At 41.7% G+C, this 19,610-nt stretch overlaps 2 protein-coding genes across 6 annotated transcripts in view; one reads left to right on the forward strand and one right to left on the reverse strand.

Annotated features, from left to right (window-relative positions):
- Positions 1 to 4,484, reverse strand: part of LOC146894388 (uncharacterized) — a 112,148-nt gene extending 107,664 nt beyond the window's left edge. For all 3 annotated transcript variants that reach the window (XM_085691090.2, XM_085691093.2, XM_085691091.2), the window contains exon 1: positions 4,123 to 4,484. In XM_085691090.2, the coding sequence (XP_085547216.1) occupies positions 4,123 to 4,433 (311 nt within the window). In that variant the 5' untranslated portion in view covers positions 4,434 to 4,484. The remainder of the gene's footprint in view (positions 1 to 4,122) is intronic.
- A 78-nt stretch (positions 4,485 to 4,562) lies between these two features.
- The window catches only part of Rnf32 (ring finger protein 32), a 38,112-nt gene continuing 23,064 nt past the window's right edge, over positions 4,563 to 19,610 (forward strand). The window contains exons 1-7 of one of the 3 annotated variants that reach the window (XM_048440185.3): positions 4,563 to 4,643; positions 6,565 to 6,649; positions 7,198 to 7,459; positions 11,444 to 11,586; positions 14,320 to 14,352; positions 14,840 to 14,964; positions 15,363 to 15,471. In XM_048440185.3, the coding sequence (XP_048296142.1) occupies positions 6,635 to 6,649; positions 7,198 to 7,459; positions 11,444 to 11,586; positions 14,320 to 14,352; positions 14,840 to 14,964; positions 15,363 to 15,471 (687 nt within the window). In that variant the 5' untranslated portion in view covers positions 4,563 to 4,643; positions 6,565 to 6,634. Of the gene's footprint in view, positions 4,721 to 6,561; positions 6,650 to 7,197; positions 7,460 to 11,443; positions 11,587 to 14,319; positions 14,353 to 14,839; positions 14,965 to 15,362; positions 15,472 to 19,610 lie in introns of all 3 variants that reach the window. The other 2 variants (XM_085691089.2, XM_048440182.3) reach the window with 2 other exon arrangements.

A 19,610-nucleotide genomic window follows, 5' to 3' on the forward strand; every position in this document is an offset into this window, starting at 1 on the left:
AACTTCTCCCACACATTCATGTAAGAATCCCAATAAAACTCGTCAGTTCACAAGTTGAACTTTAGGAGTATCCTTTCTTTGGTGTGTTGTCAGTTCCCTATCTGAGGTGAATAGATGTGTGTTCATGTCTTGATGTGGGATTCCCCTCTTTATGCTATGAATATGTTTTATTACCATTGGTTAATAAATAAGCTGCTTTGGCCTATGAAATGGCAGAATAGAGTTCCAACAGTCAACAGCCCTACCGTAAGAAGACTTAGATCTCATACTAACAACCTATTGGCTTTAGATCACACCACTCAATGCACACGTCTAGCTTCCAATAGGAAAAGACAGTGCATGCCGGAAGGCAAGAAAACGCATTTTCTGAAGTGAGAAGGCAGCAACAGACAAAATCATGGCAGACTCTGAAGTTAGCAAAAAGGGGATTTAAACTGTGATTAATGAGATAATGGTTACTATGGTTAGAATGTTGTCTGTTCTCCAACCATTATGTTAAAGGTTTGGTCTTCATGTGGCAGTGATGACACAGTTGAAACCTTTGGCCACTGGAGCATCCTCTTCAGAAGAGTAAAGGTAGGTTTAAGATTACGGTCAGTTAGTTCTTTTGTTACAAAAAGCCTAAGACAGACTCTGACTCACTAAGGCTTCTGATCAAGCCACAAAGCCTCATCCTCCCACAGAAACTCCTATCATTGCATAGCATCAAGTATGAAGCTGATGTTCCTACCATGCCTATCAAACTCAAACATCAAGCTCAACAGTCCTTTTTTTCTTTATAAAGTAGCCTGTCATGCTGTGGTGAAACAAGTAAGCCACCTGCAAGGGCAGATGGAAAAAAGGAGCACAGAGAAGGAAACAAGACAGTATCAAAAGGAAATACCAGTTGAAAACACCATAACAGAAATGAAAATTGCCTTGGATAGCTCATCAGAAGAATGAGAACACCCAACCAGAAGCTGTGGGTCAAAGATTTATCAACAGGGCACTTCCCACTAAAGACTAGTCCATGAAGACACACCACATCACCAGTAACTAGGAAGATATAAAACCATAACACCATCTCTTAACTAACAGGATTCTTTTAAGCAGAAGCCAGGCATGGTAGCTCATATCTGAATTCCACCACATAGGAGACTGAGGCAGAAAGATTATGAGTTCAAGGCAAGCCTAGGGTGATAATGAAATCCTGTCTTAACATCAAGACAAATGTAGAAAACAAGTGTTAGGAGAGCTGTGGAAGCATTTAAACCTAATACCGTATTTGTGAGAACAGAATAGGGAGCAACTGCTGGGAAAAACAGTCATACACCACCCAGTGATTGCATGTACACAAGAGTGATAAGAACAGACATAAAGTCAGGTGGTAGTGGCTCAAGCCTTTAATCCAGCATTTGGGAGACATAGACAGGTAGATCTCTGTGAGTTCGAGGTCAGCCTGATCTACAAGAACTAGTTCCAGGATAGGCTCTAAGATACATAGAAACCCTGTCTTGAAAAAAGAAAAAAAAACACATGAGTCTGTATATGATCATATAATCAAGTGTGATATAAATGTATAGCACTGGAACATGCTATGACATCAAGGGACCTCAAAAATGTCACATAAAAGAAGCCAGACATCAAAGATTATGTATTACATAAGTCTAAGCCTATGGATACAGAATACAAATTGGCAGCTGCTAGGGGCTGGGATAGTGCAGACACTGTTGCATGAATCTGGGATTTATCTCCACCATGCAGTACAAGAATGCCTTAAAACTAGAGAAAGGTAGTTAAACATCCCTGTGAATTTGTCAAATGCCCCTGAGCTGTATGATGATCAGTGCTGTTCTACGTGGACTTTACCTCAAACTATCTCTTTTAAAAATCAATGCAAAATGTTGAGCATGATGGTGCATACCTGAATTCCTTACAATCAGGAAGGAGACAAGAAGACTGATGTCCATACAAGGTCAGCCTAGGCTACACAGCAAGTTACAGAAATACACAGTGAGATCCTGTCTAGAAACAAGCAATATTTTTTTAACAAATGAAAAGTTCAGGAAGCTGCCACCAGAAGGCCTGACTTTCAAGAACTGTCCAAAGAAGCCCTGAAAAGAAAAAGAAAATAATTTAGGACAGAAACTTAGAGCTAGTCTGTTTTCCATTGTCCAGGCTGATCCACTGGCCCAATGAAAGGAGTGAGGAGAGAGTAACACAGTGTTAGAATTCAGTGATACTGCGAGACTGAAGGGATGGGAACCCTTTTTGTAGGGACCGTCACTGGCCAGGACATAGTTACTAGACTCCAAAAAAAATTTTAAAGTATTTTGAACTAAATGAAAATGAAACCACCAGTCTTCAAAATTTGTGGGATGCAGCAAAAGCAATGTTTAAATAAAATCATAAGCCAGATAGATGTTTGTATACATAGTCTCAGATACTCACGCCATTGAGGCAGGAGAATGGGTTAACTTAGCTAAGTCTTAGGTTCTAAGAAACCAAAATCACACTGGGTAGCATAAGAGACTCCTCCTATGGGAGATAGAGAAGAAAACCTATAGCAAAGTAATAATGACAAGGTTAATTTTTCAATCAAAAGATGAAGTAAAAATCTTTATGACTAACTGAAAAATGGCCAACCAATTTTAGATAGCAAAACATCATGAAATTATATTTTGGATAAGGTTGGGCATTTTTTTAAAAAAGGATTTATTTCTAGAACTTTATAGAGTTGGAAAGAAATTCCTCAAAACAAGATGATTAGTAAGTAGGCACTGTCCAAAGCAGTTCACATACAATATTATATTTTAACTTCATCACAGCCCTAGGGTGGTAACAGAACCCCTATTTTCATTGAAATTCTTCCTGATCCAAGTAACAGAAAACCAGACCCACAAGAGACGAAGCAGGCAAGAGAAAAGACCAAAAACTGGGGTAGCTCCAGGGCTCAAACTCCATCACCCATCTTGGACTGTGTCCAAATCCCAGTTCTACCATTTCCTGTGTAATCCTCCTTCTAAGGTTTACCTGGTGGCCCCACACCTTCGGGCTCTTACCCCATGATGCTAATGGAGCAGATGCAGCTGCAGTTTCGTGTCTTTTCTTGTTCCTACATTCAGTAGGAAGAATTAAAGGAATTTTCCAATTGCTCCCCCCCCCACATCCACTTGAGTTCCTGTAACTGGCCCAGCTTGGCCAGGTTACCGCCCCGCCATGATGTCACCATCATCATGGTACCACAGTTTCTAACTAGTTCAGATTGGCCGCACGTTCACTCACAGAATAATTCTAGGACTACAGTTGGAGATAACTGATATGTCCAAGGACATGATTCAGCAAGGCCTCTTTTATAAGTAAGAAATCCATAATTTAAGAAAATAAAGCAACTTGCCAAAAATAGGTATTAAACTCAGGTCTAGCAAAAGCTTTATCCACTTAGGCTTCAATGAAGACCAGTCTTAAGACTGCAAAAGGTGGCCTTACTGCTTTTCTAAATCCATAATTCACTGTAGCACAGGTAAAAATACTTTTTCCTCAAAGACTCCTAAACTATAAATTCATAACTTAAAACTAATTGTGTATTTGACTTTTAAAACTGCTAAATCTGCTTTTACAAGGTTCAAACAGTAAGATCCAGTTCAGAAAGTTCATTGCCAAGAAAAAGTTGTAACTTTTAAGAGGAACTTAAAGTTCTATTGTTCGACTTTTGGGACGTTGGTGACAGAAGACCAATTTCCCAGTTCAGTAACTTCTGCGGACTTTACTTTCTTTGTAGGGAACCTTGCACTGTGTTTTCTTTGCATTTCTAGGTGAACTGTATTTCAATTAATGTACAAAAAAACTCATTCGAGGTAGGAGAAAATCAATACAGACTTCTGCTTGGACCAAGAAGCAAGAGACTTTTAAAAGACCCCAGGGGTTCAAGCTTGGTTCAGTGGACAATGTGGGGGATGTCACTGAGAGCTGAGGAGTTAGGTACCCCAGGAGGCCAGTAGCTACAGGGACAGCTCTCTCCACCTTTCCCTTGGCCTTCAGAGCAGTCATGAGCTAGGGCTAGAAAGGAGTCACTTGAGGAGGGGGGCGAACGTGAAAAGGCCCCGGCAATACACAACAGGCCGGGATCGTCAGGTCAGTTACCGGGAGTCAAGGCTGGACAATGCAGCCATCGTGAGAGGAACACGAGGAGGCCGGGCGGCAATGCCACGGCGCACGCGAGGCAGTCGAGAGAAGGCCAACAAATCTCCCGACGCAGGGGGCGACAGCAAACCCAGTGCGAAAAGCCGCCCGAGTCCCCGCATCCTCCGGACGCACCGCGCAGTCTGACTGGGGTATGCCGGGTGGGAACGAAGCAAGACAAACACCAGACAGTCTGGGAAAAGGAGGGGGATCTGCGCGCGCCTCACGATGACGTAACCGGACTCTCGCTGACGACACGGGGCCGTGGCCATGACGCAAGCGCCGGCGCATCAAACCGCTTGCGGCCAGTGAGGCGAAGAGGGCGTCTGACCCCGCCTACTGGTCAGCGGAACTTGGCAAAAACCCGGGAGCGTGCGCATTGCGTGCCAGGCACCGGCGAGCATGCGCACTCCGAAGTGCTGGTTGCCGTGGCAACGAGGAACAGTTACGAGACGACGCGACCCGGAGGCGGGGAGGCTGGTGTGCGTTTGTTCAGCAGCGCTGTCTGGGGCTTGGAGAAGCGCGGGTGCTGAGGGAGGCGGCGAGGCCCGGACGCTGGGTAGTGTTGGGGCGGGAGGGGAGGCACGGGTGTCGCGGGCGATCCGAGTCGCTGTGGGCGGCCCGTGGGTCCTGCCTGCCTTGCGCGTGGCGTGTGGTTTGATCAGGGGCTACGTCCAAGGGCTCCGCAGGAGTATTTAAAAGTAGTATGCCGTGTTGCGTGTGCATTTTTATTGTTGTGTGTATCAGTTGCCTTCTGCTAACTTAAAGCAATTGTTGACTAAATGCCTTGACACCCCGTGCTGTGCACTACCTGGCACTACCTCCGAACATGTGCAAGCAGAGGTTTACAAACAGGCTGTTTTCTGTTGTAGCTGTTAGTGCCTGGCAGAGGTTAAACTTACCGCTTTCCTGTTGCCAGATTAGCTGGTCACCTCGTCTCCATTTATATTTTCTCATACAGTTGAACTAAATCTGGCACGTTTCGAGTATTTTTGAAAATTATACAATTTGCTGATACGATGGGACTTGATGCGACAGTTTTTTAACCCTCTTACCTTGATAACAATCACAACGGTATAATAAAAACTAAGTGAAACTGTAGACTAAATTAGCTACCTATGGTTAACGATAATATGAATCTTGTTGAAAATTAAACAATTTTTGGTATACTTGGTCTCTGCTGATTATAAGCATTTTGAACTAGGCAAATTATGGTGGTGACCTGTCAGCATTTTATCTGCCTTTCTCCAGCCTAGGCCATGGCAAGAAACATTGAATACAAACTTCTTCCATAGATCCCATGCCAGAACTGAAAATAAATAAGGAGAAAGGCACAGTGAAAATGATCTAGGCTGCTGAAGAATCTGAGCAGCCGCTAGTTCTTTTCTTAGTCTTAAATCGGGTGTCTCACACATTAGTTCCTACAAAGCTCACTTTCCTGTACTCTTAAATTGTAATGCTGGGGTTAGAACAGAGAGCATTTTATGCATGCGTGGGCGACAGCTGCTCTGCCAGCACCCTTCTGAAAGTTATTCCCTCGATGCTCTTTTTTAGACTGCTTTTTAAAAAGGGCTCTGTTTCTCTCCACTGTAGAATATTATGCACTCTTGCCTTCCTAAAATTAACACCATGAAATAAATAGATTTATTAAATAAAAAATATTGTGTTGAAATTCTCAAGGTATTAATAAAAATTGGCAAAAAGAAAATAATATACACCATGGTCCCAAAACTAAAAGGGGCAATATCAAATACTTCCCCCAGCTTTTGAGGGGATGAGAGCAACAGTAACCATTTGCATAGTATCTTATGCAGAACAGTCCTTTGTAAGCCCTTAGGATGTTTTCTTCTTTTGTATAATAATCCTGCAATGTCAGTGATTTTGTGTTTTTATAGATGCAAAAACTGAGCCAGATGTTTAGCTAGCTTACCCCAGAAAGCAGAAAGCAGGTTGGGACTCAGTGAGTCCGTCCTCCTCTTCTGTCCAGCTGTGTGGTGGGCAGATTGAAGATAAACAGCAGGCCCCTTATACTCGCCTCTTGTTTTCCTTTCTCCCTGAAAAACAAACACGCATGCGGGGTTCCTGAACATCTTGGCTGTTGCTCATGTTATCCAACATGCTCATTTCTTTCTTCAAGACTTGGCTTAAGTGTTGTCTTTAAGGGTTGTTCACTTGGTGTCTGATTTTAGTCTGAGACTTCACTCTAAACCCCCGTTTTTGCTGCTAGATGTTCTTTGTGTTCACATTCTTTCCAGCACTGTGGGGAGCTATTGGAGGACAGGGATGGACTGGGTTATGACTGTAAGCTGGAAGGTGTAGCTCCAGCTGGCATTCCTGTTATCGTCTCCATAACCCTAGGAGATCTGAATGCTTACCAACACTCTCACTTTCTGTTCACAGCAGAAGAATGGAAGGAATTGTAATGTGATGCTAGACTTTGTTGAAGCCACGCCACAGTGTTTCCTGATTGAGCATGTTAAAAAATAAGGTATTTCATCCTCCTCAAAACCGACCCATAATTTCACTCTTGGGATGTAGTCAAACTGGACCTTCTTTGAGCATAAAAATAATTAATAAGCCTTGTGTTCATGAGGAGCTGTGAGCAGGAGTGGGAGGTGTGTGTAGTGTGGGTAACAGTAAGTGCTATCTGCAGGCCTCTCCTGGCTCAGGAACCTGGTCCTGCAAATGCAAATGCTTTAAGTTTTCACCAAAGAACTTATGCTTAAAAGCATAATGTTTGCCTGGAGTCTAATTCAGTTATAGCAAAACAGCAGGTGTTTATTTAGGCACACACTGGTTTGAATGTATTGGTTTATAATTAAGGCTCCAGAAATTAAATGAAAAGGCTTCTGTTTCTAACATAGATGTTGGGTCTGGGTTTGCTCTGACTTGGACGCTGTGGCTCTGGCATTCCTTGCCATTGATTTGCTAATATGCCACCGGTGGAGCGCAAAGCTTCAGTTTTCTTCTAAAAGATGTTTGGTAAGTTACATACTGTTTCAGTAAATAAGACAACCCCCACCTCCTACTTTTTAGGGTTCATCTAAAAAAGGTAACTTAGCAGTCACTGCAGTTGCCTTACAGGACCACATTTTACATGATCTTCAACTTGGACATCTCTCGGTAGCAGATCCTTGTAAGACAAATGTGCAAAAGAATGAGAACAAGACAAAATCTCTCAAAAGAGACACAACGGCCATAATAGATACTGGGCTTAGAAAAACTACAGAGGGCCCCAAAGTGGAAGATCCAGAAAGGGAGTATGTTCTAGATCCCACACTGCCGGCGCTAACTTTAGGTAAGGTCATCTGGTCATTTGTTGGCTTGATGCTAACTAACCCAGTGTAACCTCCTCAAGCTGGATAGTACCCTATTTACAGGGCTGAAGCAATGGTGTATTTGGGGGTAAAAATACAACCTTAACATTTTCATTTTATTGGCAGATACCGACAGCCAAGTGTGTTGTTAATAAGACTTTAGATGCCAACTCTTTGTCTGCCAAGGTTTTTTTTCCAGTTCTGAGATTAAGTGTTGGTAGAACAGTCTCATAAACAAGGTGGCCACCAGCCATACTAAAAGTTGCAGCAACAGGGCAAGTGACTTGCTTTTGTGAGTGAATTTCTGGCTGTATACATTGTGCCTGGCTTTATCATGTGCCCTGTGGCACTTCACATAATGCCAGACTTGGTCTGTGCTTCTGTATTTTAAGCCCTTCTGCCTTTCTTGCATATTTTTGTTGGCTTTGGGAATCTCCTTGTATAGCTCAGGCTGGCCTTCGATTCTCAATCCTTCTGCTTCAACCTCCTGAGCGTTTGGTTTATAGGCACATGTCTAGATCTTTGTGTTTTGTGAATGTAGTTTCCATCTGGCATCTTCTAGATGAGCCTGGTTCCATTAAATTGAAGATGAACTTCAAGTGGTGTCCTTCCTCCTTAAGCAGCTTTCTCACCTCTAGGTGAGGCAGCAGTGTCTCCACTGGTGCATAGCCCCAGCAGTAATGCTTATAATGCTTATACTCGTCAGCCCAAACCTCTGCTTGGATCTGTACAGTGATCCCTCATTGGACTAAATGCCTTGATGTTCCTCATTTCAAGGGACCCCCTTCCCAAAATTTTTACAGGCTCAGTGCTTTCTGGTGACACTGACATCAGTTTAAATACCATCCACAAATTTAGTGCCTTTCCATCTTAATTGGATCCCTGTCATACACTAGGGTCATAACTTTTTTTTGAGAGAGAGAAAGAGAGAGAGAGAAAGTCTCACTATGTAGTTGAAGCTGAGAGAGAGAGAGAGAGAGAGAGAGAGAGAGAGAGAGAGAGAGAGGAAGTCTCACTATGTAGTTGAAGCTGTCTTAAACTCAGCCTTCCTGCCTCTGCTCCTACTGTAGCCCTATATGACTATTACAGAAGCAAAGTTGTCAAATTGTCATGAATCTATTTTTTCTTATTTATAGTTTGGCAGATAGAAGATTTGGTCTTACCTTGGCAATTTTAGCATGTAATTATTTTCTGTGAAATCAAGAACTTTCCTCTTTCTTTTGAAAGAAGTATTCTACTTCCTCCCTTGGCACATCTGAATAGTCAACATCTCTGCTGTGTTGCTCTGGAGCCTCAACAAACCCAAAAGCAATAATACTGCCACAGTCTGTCTAACCACCAAGACACCTACAGAGGGACAAAGGATACAAAAATATAAAGCCTGATAGACTAGACAGAAATGGAGCACAGGACCATAAGATTTCACTGTGCTGCTTAGATTGGCAAAAAAAAGAGAAAGGAAGAAAGAAAGAAAGAAAGAAAGAAAGAAAGAAAGAAAGAAAGAAAGAAAGAAAGAAAGAAAGAAAGAAAGAAAGAAAGAAACTTATGAATAATTTCTGGAATTTCTCATTGAATATTTTCAGAATATTTGTGAATCATTGAACCCTCAAGAAAGTACAGCCACACATAAGGGAGCGTGACTTCAGTGGGTAATTAGCTCAGCATTAATTTCCTGGTTCCCATCACTATAGTAGCATGTTAAGGCCACAGAATTCTTTATACCATTCTTAAAATCTTGTGTAAGCTTGAAATCATTTTAACTGGGAAGCAAGAAATAAAAGATTTCTAAATGATTAGGCATGGCAAATAGGTTTGGTTAGGGCTGTTGTGCCGTAGACAGGAGGTGGTGGGGATGCCTGCATAGCCCAGAAAGGGAAACCCCTCACCAGGCCATAAGGTACACCTCTTGTTCCCTTAGCTGCTGAGGTGAGGGGCAGAAAGTTTCCACTATGGCAGAAGAGCCATCCAAGGGAGACAGGCACCTTGAGAGAAAGCTTCTCACCTCTGCTGCTTTGGGCCATTATTACAGATACAGGTTTGTGCAGTTGAGTCTGACCCTTGACCGTTGACCGTAGGCATCACTGCACCTACAGTAAGTCATATGTCCATCAGTATAAGAATAAATCAAGGATGAGTTCATTGCTCAGGATGGTAGGTACTAAATCAAGACAGGAGAGGCCCTGAGCCTAATGGCTTGGGGTTCAACTCAGATTTTTTGGATTTTGTTTTTTTTTTTGTTTGTTTGTGTTTGTTTTTGGTTTTTTTGTTGTTCTTCTGATGGTTTTAGTGTTGGTATATTTTTATTAGAATTAAGTCTAGAGAAGTAAGTTAATCTCACCTAAATTATCAGGTGAGTTTGGAATATAGATGCTCTTGACAGAATTTTTGTTTGTTGTTTATTTGTGTGTGTTTTCACATGTGCATGTAGAGCCCAGAGGCTGGTATCAGCATCTTCCTCATTTACCTTATTTTTTGAGACAGGGTTTCTCACTAAACTAGAGCTCACCAGCTCACCTAGACTGGCTGGCCAGCCAGCTCTAAGGATCTCCTGTCTCTGCCTTGCTGGCACTAAGCACACAATATTGTACAATTTTTTTTACATAGATGCTGGTGATAGAACCCATTTTTCTGCTTTGGACATGTATTTTATGATTATTTTCTTTTCTTATTCTATATTTTTCCCCTTGTGCTTTGTGTTTATCTAGATCAGTTTCATTAGAAATGTCTCTTTGAAGAAAAAGACATTTTGGATTTATACCTACTATTGGTTCTAGTTTCATTTTGGCTTTTATTTTCTTGGAATTTCTGCTGTTGTACTTGTTTCATTTTTGTTTCTTTCACTTTGCTGCATTTCCTTTTCCTATCATCTTAGGTAAAACATCTGTATGCAGACTTGTTTCCTGGCAACTGCATGCAGACATATACATCTCTGTGAACTGCTATTTACCTCCCATGTTGACACCAATGCTCCCATAGCTACTTAGCTCTTAGTACTGTGACTCCCCATTGTCTTTTTATTTTCTATATATCCACAATTAAGGCTCATGGGATGAGTGTCTCTTCTGTGCCTTTTCCTAGGAAGGCATAGAAGTCTATCTATATAGAAAATATACTCCCTGTGAGAGTACTTTTATGTTCTAGCCTTTCAGAGTATATTCATACTTCTGCCATGACCAAGAGTGCTTTTCCGATGGCCGTCTGTGCTAGGTCTATTTTTCTTTTAATATACATTTACTATTATTTAGCAGTTTGCAGATAGTAATTTATATTTACAGTCCTACCACCAGCCCTATGCTCAGGAATGTTGCAGGTACTTTCTCAAAGTGAGTTCCCCATGAGATATAAGCTCATGTGATGGGTTCTTATAAATCTCTTTTTTTAAAAAAAATTTATATATTTATTATGTATACAAGATTCTGTCTGTCTGTATGTCTGCAGGCCAGAAGAGGGCACCAGACCTCATTACAGATGGTTGTGAGCCACCATGTACTTGCCGGGAATTGAACTCAGAACCTTTGGAAGAGCAGGCAATGCTCTTAACCACTGAGCCATCTCTCCAGCCCCTCTTATAAATCTCTTACTTAAGAAATGCATTCTTAGGTAGCACATGATTGATGTGCTTTGTAAAGGTGAGGGCAGCAAGACTAAGTGGACGGAGGCAGTGCTACAGGCTGGCAGTTAAATTAGATGAAAAACAAGAAGGAAAATGGCAAATAGTAAGTGTTCTTCAACTTCTATACAACTAAATATCAATGCTGCTTGCCCTAGCATTCAGAATGATGACAATGTCTGCATAAAACAGAAATCATTATTGAGAATGTCAGGTGTTATCACTGCACTCATACCTCCATAGAAAAGCACCTTGATATGCATTGTGGAAGGTCGCTATAATGATTGCCTATTGAAAATTACATGTGACTATGCTAAAATACGTGAGTTTTTATTGTGTCTTATCTTTTCTGTAGCCCAGAAATTGGGCCTCTTGCCACCTCCCCCATTGCCACTGTCGTCAGATGAATGGGAGAGAGTGAAGCAGAGATCCCTCCTACAAGGGGACTCCATGCAACCATGCCCGATATGTAAAGAAGAATTTGAGCTCCATCCTCAGGTACATAACAGAGCTTTAGATCAGCCAGGCTCTGCATCCCCAGTATTAGTCCCTGAGCCACCCAGTTCCATGCTCCCTTGTAACTTTCAAATACTTAACATTTTCTCTACTACCCTTAAAGTGTGTGTGTGTATGGCTGAACACCATCACTTGACAGTGTCCACTTACTGGTGTGACACTAAGTACAAGTATGCTATTTGCATGAAAGGATGCTTTGAATATCTTCAAAGAATTTATGGGAGAATCCTGGTATAAAATGGAATCTTTGTCCACATAACTCTTAATATAAAATGGCTGGTCATCCCGATGCATAGAAAGCTCGTGACCCTATCACACAGACCCACTGCTGTGCCTGACTAAACTGCCAGCTCCAAGGAGCCAAGGTCACTCATGCTTCAGAATTTGGGGAGAAATATGGTTTTGCTCAAGGCTTTTGCATAGGGTGTAGCCTTAGCTTCCACATGGTAGGCACTGAGACAGCAGCTGAGAAACCCAGCATATAGCCAGGCTTGGGTCCCAGTTGAGGACCCCAAGCTTCATGGGCTTGTCCTGACCTCTCAGACTTAAAAATGCTTCACTATCAGCAAGGAGCTCACAGCCATTTTTGCTCTTCAGTAATGTGAATTAAGATGCTTGAAGTATACTTTCCTTCTAGCTCTCTAAGAGGACTTAATCTTATGTAGGAGTTGGATGTTGGGAAGATTCAGTTAGCCATTGAACCACAGAATTGTCATATGTAGGAAAGTTTGTAATTTTGTGTCGGAGGGCAAGATAATTAAAGCTGCAAGGAATCATCCAGCATCAGCAACCTCATTTATTGTCTGTACATGTTTAGCCTGGTTGTATGAAGGATGAAAACTTAATATTTCAGGTGTTATGTAAGCATTTCACTAAACTTTGTCATTTTATTTGGCTAAAGTACTAACAGCATTGTATTAATCTTGCACTTAGTATTCCCGTATTGGATTTTTTTTTTTAGTTAAAAACAGTTTTTCTGAATTAGAGAGATGGCTCAATGGTTAAGAGTATTTACTGGCTGTTCTTCCAGAAGACCCAGGTTTGATTCCAAGTACCCACATGGTGGCTTCCAACTCTAGTTCCAGGAGATCCTATGCCCTCTTCTGACTTCCATGGGCACCAGGCAACAAATCAGACATACATGCAGGCAAAACACACTCGCGTGCGTACACACACACACACACACACACACACACACACACGAATAAAAATAGAAATAACTTTCTCAATTACTTTCAAGATACTTTTTTTGTTGGTTTTTTTTTTGTGTGTGTTTTTTTTTATTATTTGTTTGGGGAGTGTTTTTTCTTTTTGGTTTGTTTGGTTTGGGTTTTTTGGTTTTTTGAGACAGAGTTTCTCTGTGAAATAGTCCTGGTTCTCCTGGAACTCGTTCTGTAGACCAGGCTGGTGTCAAACTCACAGAGATCCTCCTGCCTCTGCCTCCCAAGTACTGGGATTAAAGGCGTGCACCACTACCATCCAGTTCAAGTAATTTCTTATCTCTGCAGTAGATGACACCATCTAACAGTGAGAACAGAACTCAGGTGATTCACAACAGACCAACCCAGAAATATGACAAAATGTAAATGAAGTGTAGACCTCACTTGTGTAACTATCACCATGAACTGTTTACCTATAATGAATATATGGGTATCTCAAAGTATAATATTCTAGTATTATTTATTAGAATTATGTAAGGCTTACATTGTCTAGAGCAGAATGGTATCTGTTGATAAAAGACTTTGAAAATTATATTAAAAAATAACTGAGTCCACAGATGATTTTAATACAATAATTAAATTTAAGCTTACAGTTGGCAGGGTCCAGAAAAAGGTTTTAGGGGCTAGAGACGTGGCTCACAGGTTAAGAGCACTGGCTACTCATCCAGAGTACTGGGGCTCAATTCCTAGTACCCACATGGTGCTTATATCCACCTCTAACTCCAGTTCCAGAGGATCTAATGCCCTCTTCAGGTCTTTATGAGTACCCTATGCATGTGGTACACAGACACACATGCAAGCAAAACACCCATGTTTCTAAAATAAAATAAATATTTTAAAAAGGTTTTAGGAGTTTATGAGCTCTATTCTGAAATTCCTTCCCTTAATCCCACTTAAGAAAAACACAGAGTGAGCAAAGCCACAGGGTAGGTCACTGAAAATGGTGGGACGTGTATCTTTCCCACTCACCTGCCCGTGGTTATGGTCTAAAATCCTTTCTCCTTATTGGGTCTAGGCTAGTTTTGATTTTTGGTTTTCCAGGTCAAAACATCACTGTTGGGTGGAGAGTTTGAGTCAGAAGAGTGGCATTTTCTCATGAACATATTTTCTCTCCATCCAAAAACTCTCAGAATTATGTCATAATAAGCTGTGATTTTAAGTTGAGGAGTGTAATTTAGCTGAACAAAACCCTATAAAGATGTTTGCTTATTGTGTCTCTGCTCCTTCTCCTACCAAGTCCACACCATGTGGACGGGTTCCTTCCTGTCCCACCCTATCTACCTAGCAGTATCTACCTTGGCACTCCTTTTACTGGATTAATATCAAGTACGATGTGTTTTATGGTATTGGGTCATTGGCTTTGTTTAGATGATACGCTTATACTATATTAAACTTAAAAAAGTGCTCAGCTGTCTGAATGTTACCTTCAAGCATCCAGATGCCCTTCTAGAGGATGCATTACTAACCTAGGACTCTGCTCTCTCCGGGTGGACAGGTGCTGCTTTCCTGCTCACACGTATTCCACAAGGTAAGGAACCCCACCCTGGGCCTGGCCTCCTTCCCTCACTCATTGAAAGAGCCATTTGTTGATCCATGAGCACCATTTGTAGTCAGAAACATGGCTTTAGGGTAGACTGCAGCTCATCCTGTTGTGAAAATCCTAGATTCTGTGACAGACCTGCAGATGTTTGTGTAGCAGATTGTTAGTGCCGCACACCAAAGCTGCTGATAGCTTGCTTTCTGCCGGCTGTTTGCACGGCAGTCTGACACGTAGCGTTTCACCTTTACGCCACTTGACTTTCAGAGGTTTTTGAAGTCTCTGCATGCATGTTCTTGTGGAAAATCATTTTTGAAACAGGTTTACTGAGGAAGGTGCTAACATCTGATTGAAGCTACTTCATAATCTAAATTGGACTGAGTTTCACTTGAGAAAGAGAACACTAATTACATTAGAAGTAAAAATGTTGTTTATAAGTAATGACTTATAAGGTTTTAAGTGAAATCCTTTTCTTCAGGCATGCCTTCAGGCTTTTGAAAAGTTCACAAATAAAAAAACCTGTCCCCTCTGTAGAAAGAACCAATATCAAACCAGAGTGATACATGATGGGGCCCGCCTGTTCAGAGTAAAGTGTGCCACCAGGTAAGAGTGTCCTCCATGCCCTGCAGAGGGGAGACAAATGTTTGTAGCTCAGACTGTGATTACTAACCCAGAAGGTCACTAGGGCAGCTCAGGCTGGGAGGAGTACTTGTTAAAATAAGGCCATTAGGGGCTGCAGAGATGGCTCAGTGGTCAAAACCACTAACTGCTCTAGAAGACCCAGGTTCAGTTTCCAGCACCCACATGGTGTGACTCACAACTGTCTGTAATTCTAGTTCTAGGGAATTGGATGTTCTCTCTGACCTCCATGGGCACCAGGCACACAAGTGCTATAGATATTCATGTAAACAAAACATTCATGTGCATAATAAAATAAAATAATTTTTAATGTAAAAATAAGACTATTAGGCAGTCATCATTTCTATATCTCTGTGTTTTAGAGTCCAAGCCTACTGGAGAGGGTACATCGTTAGAAAGTGGTACAGAAATCTAAGGAAAATAGTCCCTCCTATGGATGCCAAGTTAAGGAGAAAGTTCTTTGAGGAAAAGGTGGGTGTGTACCACTACCTGCTCACACACACATGGTCTGTGTGGGTGAATATTCGGGACTGGTAAAGCCAACAGGCAGTGAGACTGCAGCTCCCTTCACTTCTAGAACTTTTTGCTCAACTTAGTGGACTCCAACCTCATTGCATGAAAAATGGCATTCAAATCAGCTTTGGTTTGACCATTGTGTGCTGTTTGATGGTACCATTTTCTGATAAAATAAGGCAAAATTGAGCTTTTACAACTCTAAGAGTCCCCAGTTATGCTACAACATCAGTGGCTGAACTTTGTGGGATCACCACATTACAGAAAGAGACAGCTCCTGCCTGTGCTTGCTTATGCTCACTTTGCATTTTTTAATGTTACTTGGCAGGGTGTCGGGTGTCTTAGCTAGGGCTTCTGTTGCTGTGAAGAGACACCGTGACCATGCCAACTCTTAGAAAGGAAACCATTTAATGGGGCAGCTTACAGTTCAAAGGTCCATTATCATGATGGGACAAGGTGGCATGCAGACAGATATGGTACTGCAGAGGTAACTGAGAGTTTTCTGTCTTGTACAGGGAAAGGAAGTGGTCTGAGACACTGGGCATGGCTTGTACATGTATGAACCCTCAAAGCCCACCCCTATGGTGACACACTTCCTTCAAGCCATACCTCCTAATAGTACCACTCCCTTTAGGGGCCATTTTCTTTCACACCACTACATGGGAGGTGCATGTTTAACATGTCTCCATTTGAACAAAAAGGATTGGCAAGTGTTAGAAGTAACCAGCCTGAACAGAGAACCTTTCTTGCGCCTGCTCCAGGATGGCAGATCTAGCCACCATGGTGGGGGGGGGGGTGCTTTGGAACTCTTTCCCTCACCTTAATGTTCACTGCAGGTCTAAAAATTAATTATAAAGAAACACATAGTAGGCACAGAAAATCTTATATTTGTTGCAAACATTGGTATCTTTCCAAGTTAATTTTCATGTACATTGTTTTAGGTTTGCTAACAGTCTGTGTTAGTTTATGGTAACACTGTTGTATCCCAGCATGCCAACCTCAGATCACTGGGATAAACTCCTCAGCCAGACGTGATGATCCATATCTCTAGTCTGAACACTTGGGAAACTGAGGTAGAAAGACTGGAGTTTGAGGCTAGCCTAAGCACCATTGCAAGACCCCATCTCAAAAAAGAAAAGGATCATGCTGGAGAAATGACTCAGTGGTTGAGTGCACTGACTGCTCTTCCAGAGGACTTGAGTTCAATTCCCAGCACCCACATGACAGCTCACAGCTATGTGTAACTCCACTTCCGGGGGATCTGATGCCCTCCTACAGACATACCTGCAGGCAAAACACCAATGCACATAAAATAAAAAAAAATTTAAAAAAAAAGTGAAAAGAGAGCCAAGATGTTAGCTCTGAGAAAAAAAGAAGAAGAAAAAAAAAGGATCCCATCTCATAGTCACACTGTGCTGTCCGTCATTCCCTATGTAGGTATCATTGACATGTTTAGTTTTGCCGTGTGTTCTTTCATTTAGGATGATGAGTATAACAGACAGCCTTAATTTAAAACATGCTTACTAATTTTAAAAAAACAATAAAAAAGAAAGAAAAACATGGTTCTTTATTTTCTTACTATTTTCCTAGTTATTGCCACATTTAGGCACAAAACTGAGTGATCACAATCACATAACTCCTGGTCTCATCAGACACTCATTTGCCTAGAGGAAGAATTGAGAGTGTCTATGACCTTGTGTATGGCTTTGCCCTTACCTGGGTGAGCCAGACCATTTTAACCGTGCTAGAACAACATTTATTAAAGCAAAATAATTTTTCCTAGTACCTTTCCTAGGCACTGAAGGGACTGGTATCAACACAAGACACCCCAAGACCAAGTTGTCAGCACAGAGGAGATTTATTTGCCCCAGAGGGACAAAGTGGAGGAAACAAGGGACAAAGACAAGAGATAGAGGACATGGGAGAAGGAGAAGGAAAGAAGGGAGGGAGGGAAGAAAGGGTATTTATTCCGGAAGGACAAAAGACTGCCTCTGGATAGAGAGGAGACTATCTATTCAGGCATGGCCCATAAGCAAATGGCAGCTTATGAACATAAAAGGGGAAACCTTGTGTTGAATAAGGTTTTTTTATTATGATTATTTTTATTGGGCATGTTAATTAGGTGAACCAAAGGGGGCGTTTGATTGTTGGATTTCAAAATTTGATGGATGAACCTTTCTTAGTCAGGCTCAGGAAGAGGAAGGACAAATAAGGGAGCAGACCTTGGTGGCTAGCTGTAGGAATGCCATCTAATGGGTTCTAGCAAGGCAGAGGGAGTTGGAGAGAAGGGCAAGGGCTGCCAGAGCCATATCTGCCATGCTTGGACTGACTAGAGCCCCTTCAGGCACTAAAGTCTTTGTTCCAAGCAACGCAGTTACTAGAATATGTTAAACTAGAACATTTGGCATGTTGTGGTTGTCACTGTTCCTCATGTTTAGTTAAGAACTCTGAGTTTCCTTGAAGAGTAGGCTGGCATCGGATGTGATGTGGATGCTAAGCTAAGGGCTTTGCACACTGCATTGTGAAGTCAAAATAGACTGGGGTGGTGGCTAGAAGATACCAGAGGTAGAGGTACTGCTTGGTCTGGCTGAAAAAGCTCTTACTTTTGGCTATAAGGAGACCCAAAGGCAAAGGCTACTGGGCCTGCCTACCAAGTTGGATTTGACCAAGAACAAAACAAAATATCTCAAAAAATTTTGACCTCTCCTAGCTGAATAAGGAACGCAGAATGTCTGGGGTAGGGATGAATTTCTAAAGAGAATTCCTCATTCCTGTCTAATGTTGGGTGAAAAGATTCCTGTTTTCCCACTTACCAGATTCTTTCTCAAACACTGCCATTTATAGAAGAAATAAAAACTGAGTAAAAGTCCAGATCATTGACTAGATGAAAAGAATGTGTCTGTCTTCACTGTCTGGGGTGAGCGGTTTCTCTTCCCCATAAAGAAGGCAGCACGCAAGCCTTCCTTCTAGGTCTCATCTCTGTCTCTACTCGTTAGTCAGGATGATACCCTGAACCAAACTGGGATAGGCACTTTGGGCCAACTTATAGTTTTCTGAACATCTATCTTTAGAGCTCAGTTTCATCTTCCATCCAGACTGATGCCTTCTGCAATTGTTCTCATCTTTCTGTGTTTTCCTGTGTATTACATCTAGTGGATTGATGGTCAGAGTTGTTCTCTGAGACATTCTTAGTAATTATTTTTTGTTTTTTCTTAAGACAGTCTCATGTTGCCTAGGTTGGTCCTAAGTTCATAAGTTGAAGTGTAAGCTGTGACAACAGGCAAAATACCACTGAGCTGGAAGCTCTTTATAATTTCTATATGCAATAATATATGGCTTACAAGTCAGTGTCATTGTTTGCTTTTGCAAAATTTTAAGTAACTATCATCTATATGTAGATAGTTTATTCATGTTTACATGTAATGACTTTGGAAAGTCTAGGCTATACTTCTCTGTCACATAAAGCAGTCATGACAATCAGCTGATGTCCTCACTACACTAATTTATCTATAAGGGTGTGACATAGAAGATTAACTTACATGGTCTGAGAACGTGTGAAGACCCAATGCTTGTGGTTGTTTTCAGAGCCCCCTGATGTTATGAAGGTTCATGAGGCTGTATTCTTAAGCTAAGGGAGGCCCAGTAGTGTCTGAGACCCAGCCCTGGTGGCTCTGTTCCATGTCTTAAAATGCTTTTCAGACACCTAAAACATTTGTTGTATCTTTACTTGCTGTAAATGAACCCCACTGTCATTTTTCTTGGAGCTTTTTAAAGTCTCCAAATAATTTCTCCCATGTAAGAAAACACAGTTTCAGTTTCTCTTAATAGTGACAAGGAAAACTAGGACGAGCCATCAAATGAAGGCAGATCTCTCTGCTCACCACCTTCTTCTATCCTGCAGGGAAGAGCTGAGAACCCTTGCACAAAGGCTCCTCTTGGCTTTATGAGTCTATTACAGCATCAATACCACTTCTCTGAAAAGGACTCTGTGGTCTGAGGCTCTTGATAACAACCAAGAACAAACTATTTGATGTTCATGGGGCGGGGGGAAGCAGACTAAAAGTGAAAGGATGAAAGTCAGTATACTAAGGAAGTAG

Source organism: Myodes glareolus, chromosome 6, assembly GCF_982192425.1.
Source record: "Myodes glareolus chromosome 6, mMyoGla1.1, whole genome shotgun sequence".
In the NCBI taxonomy this organism is placed as follows: Eukaryota; Metazoa; Chordata; class Mammalia; order Rodentia; family Cricetidae; genus Myodes; species Myodes glareolus.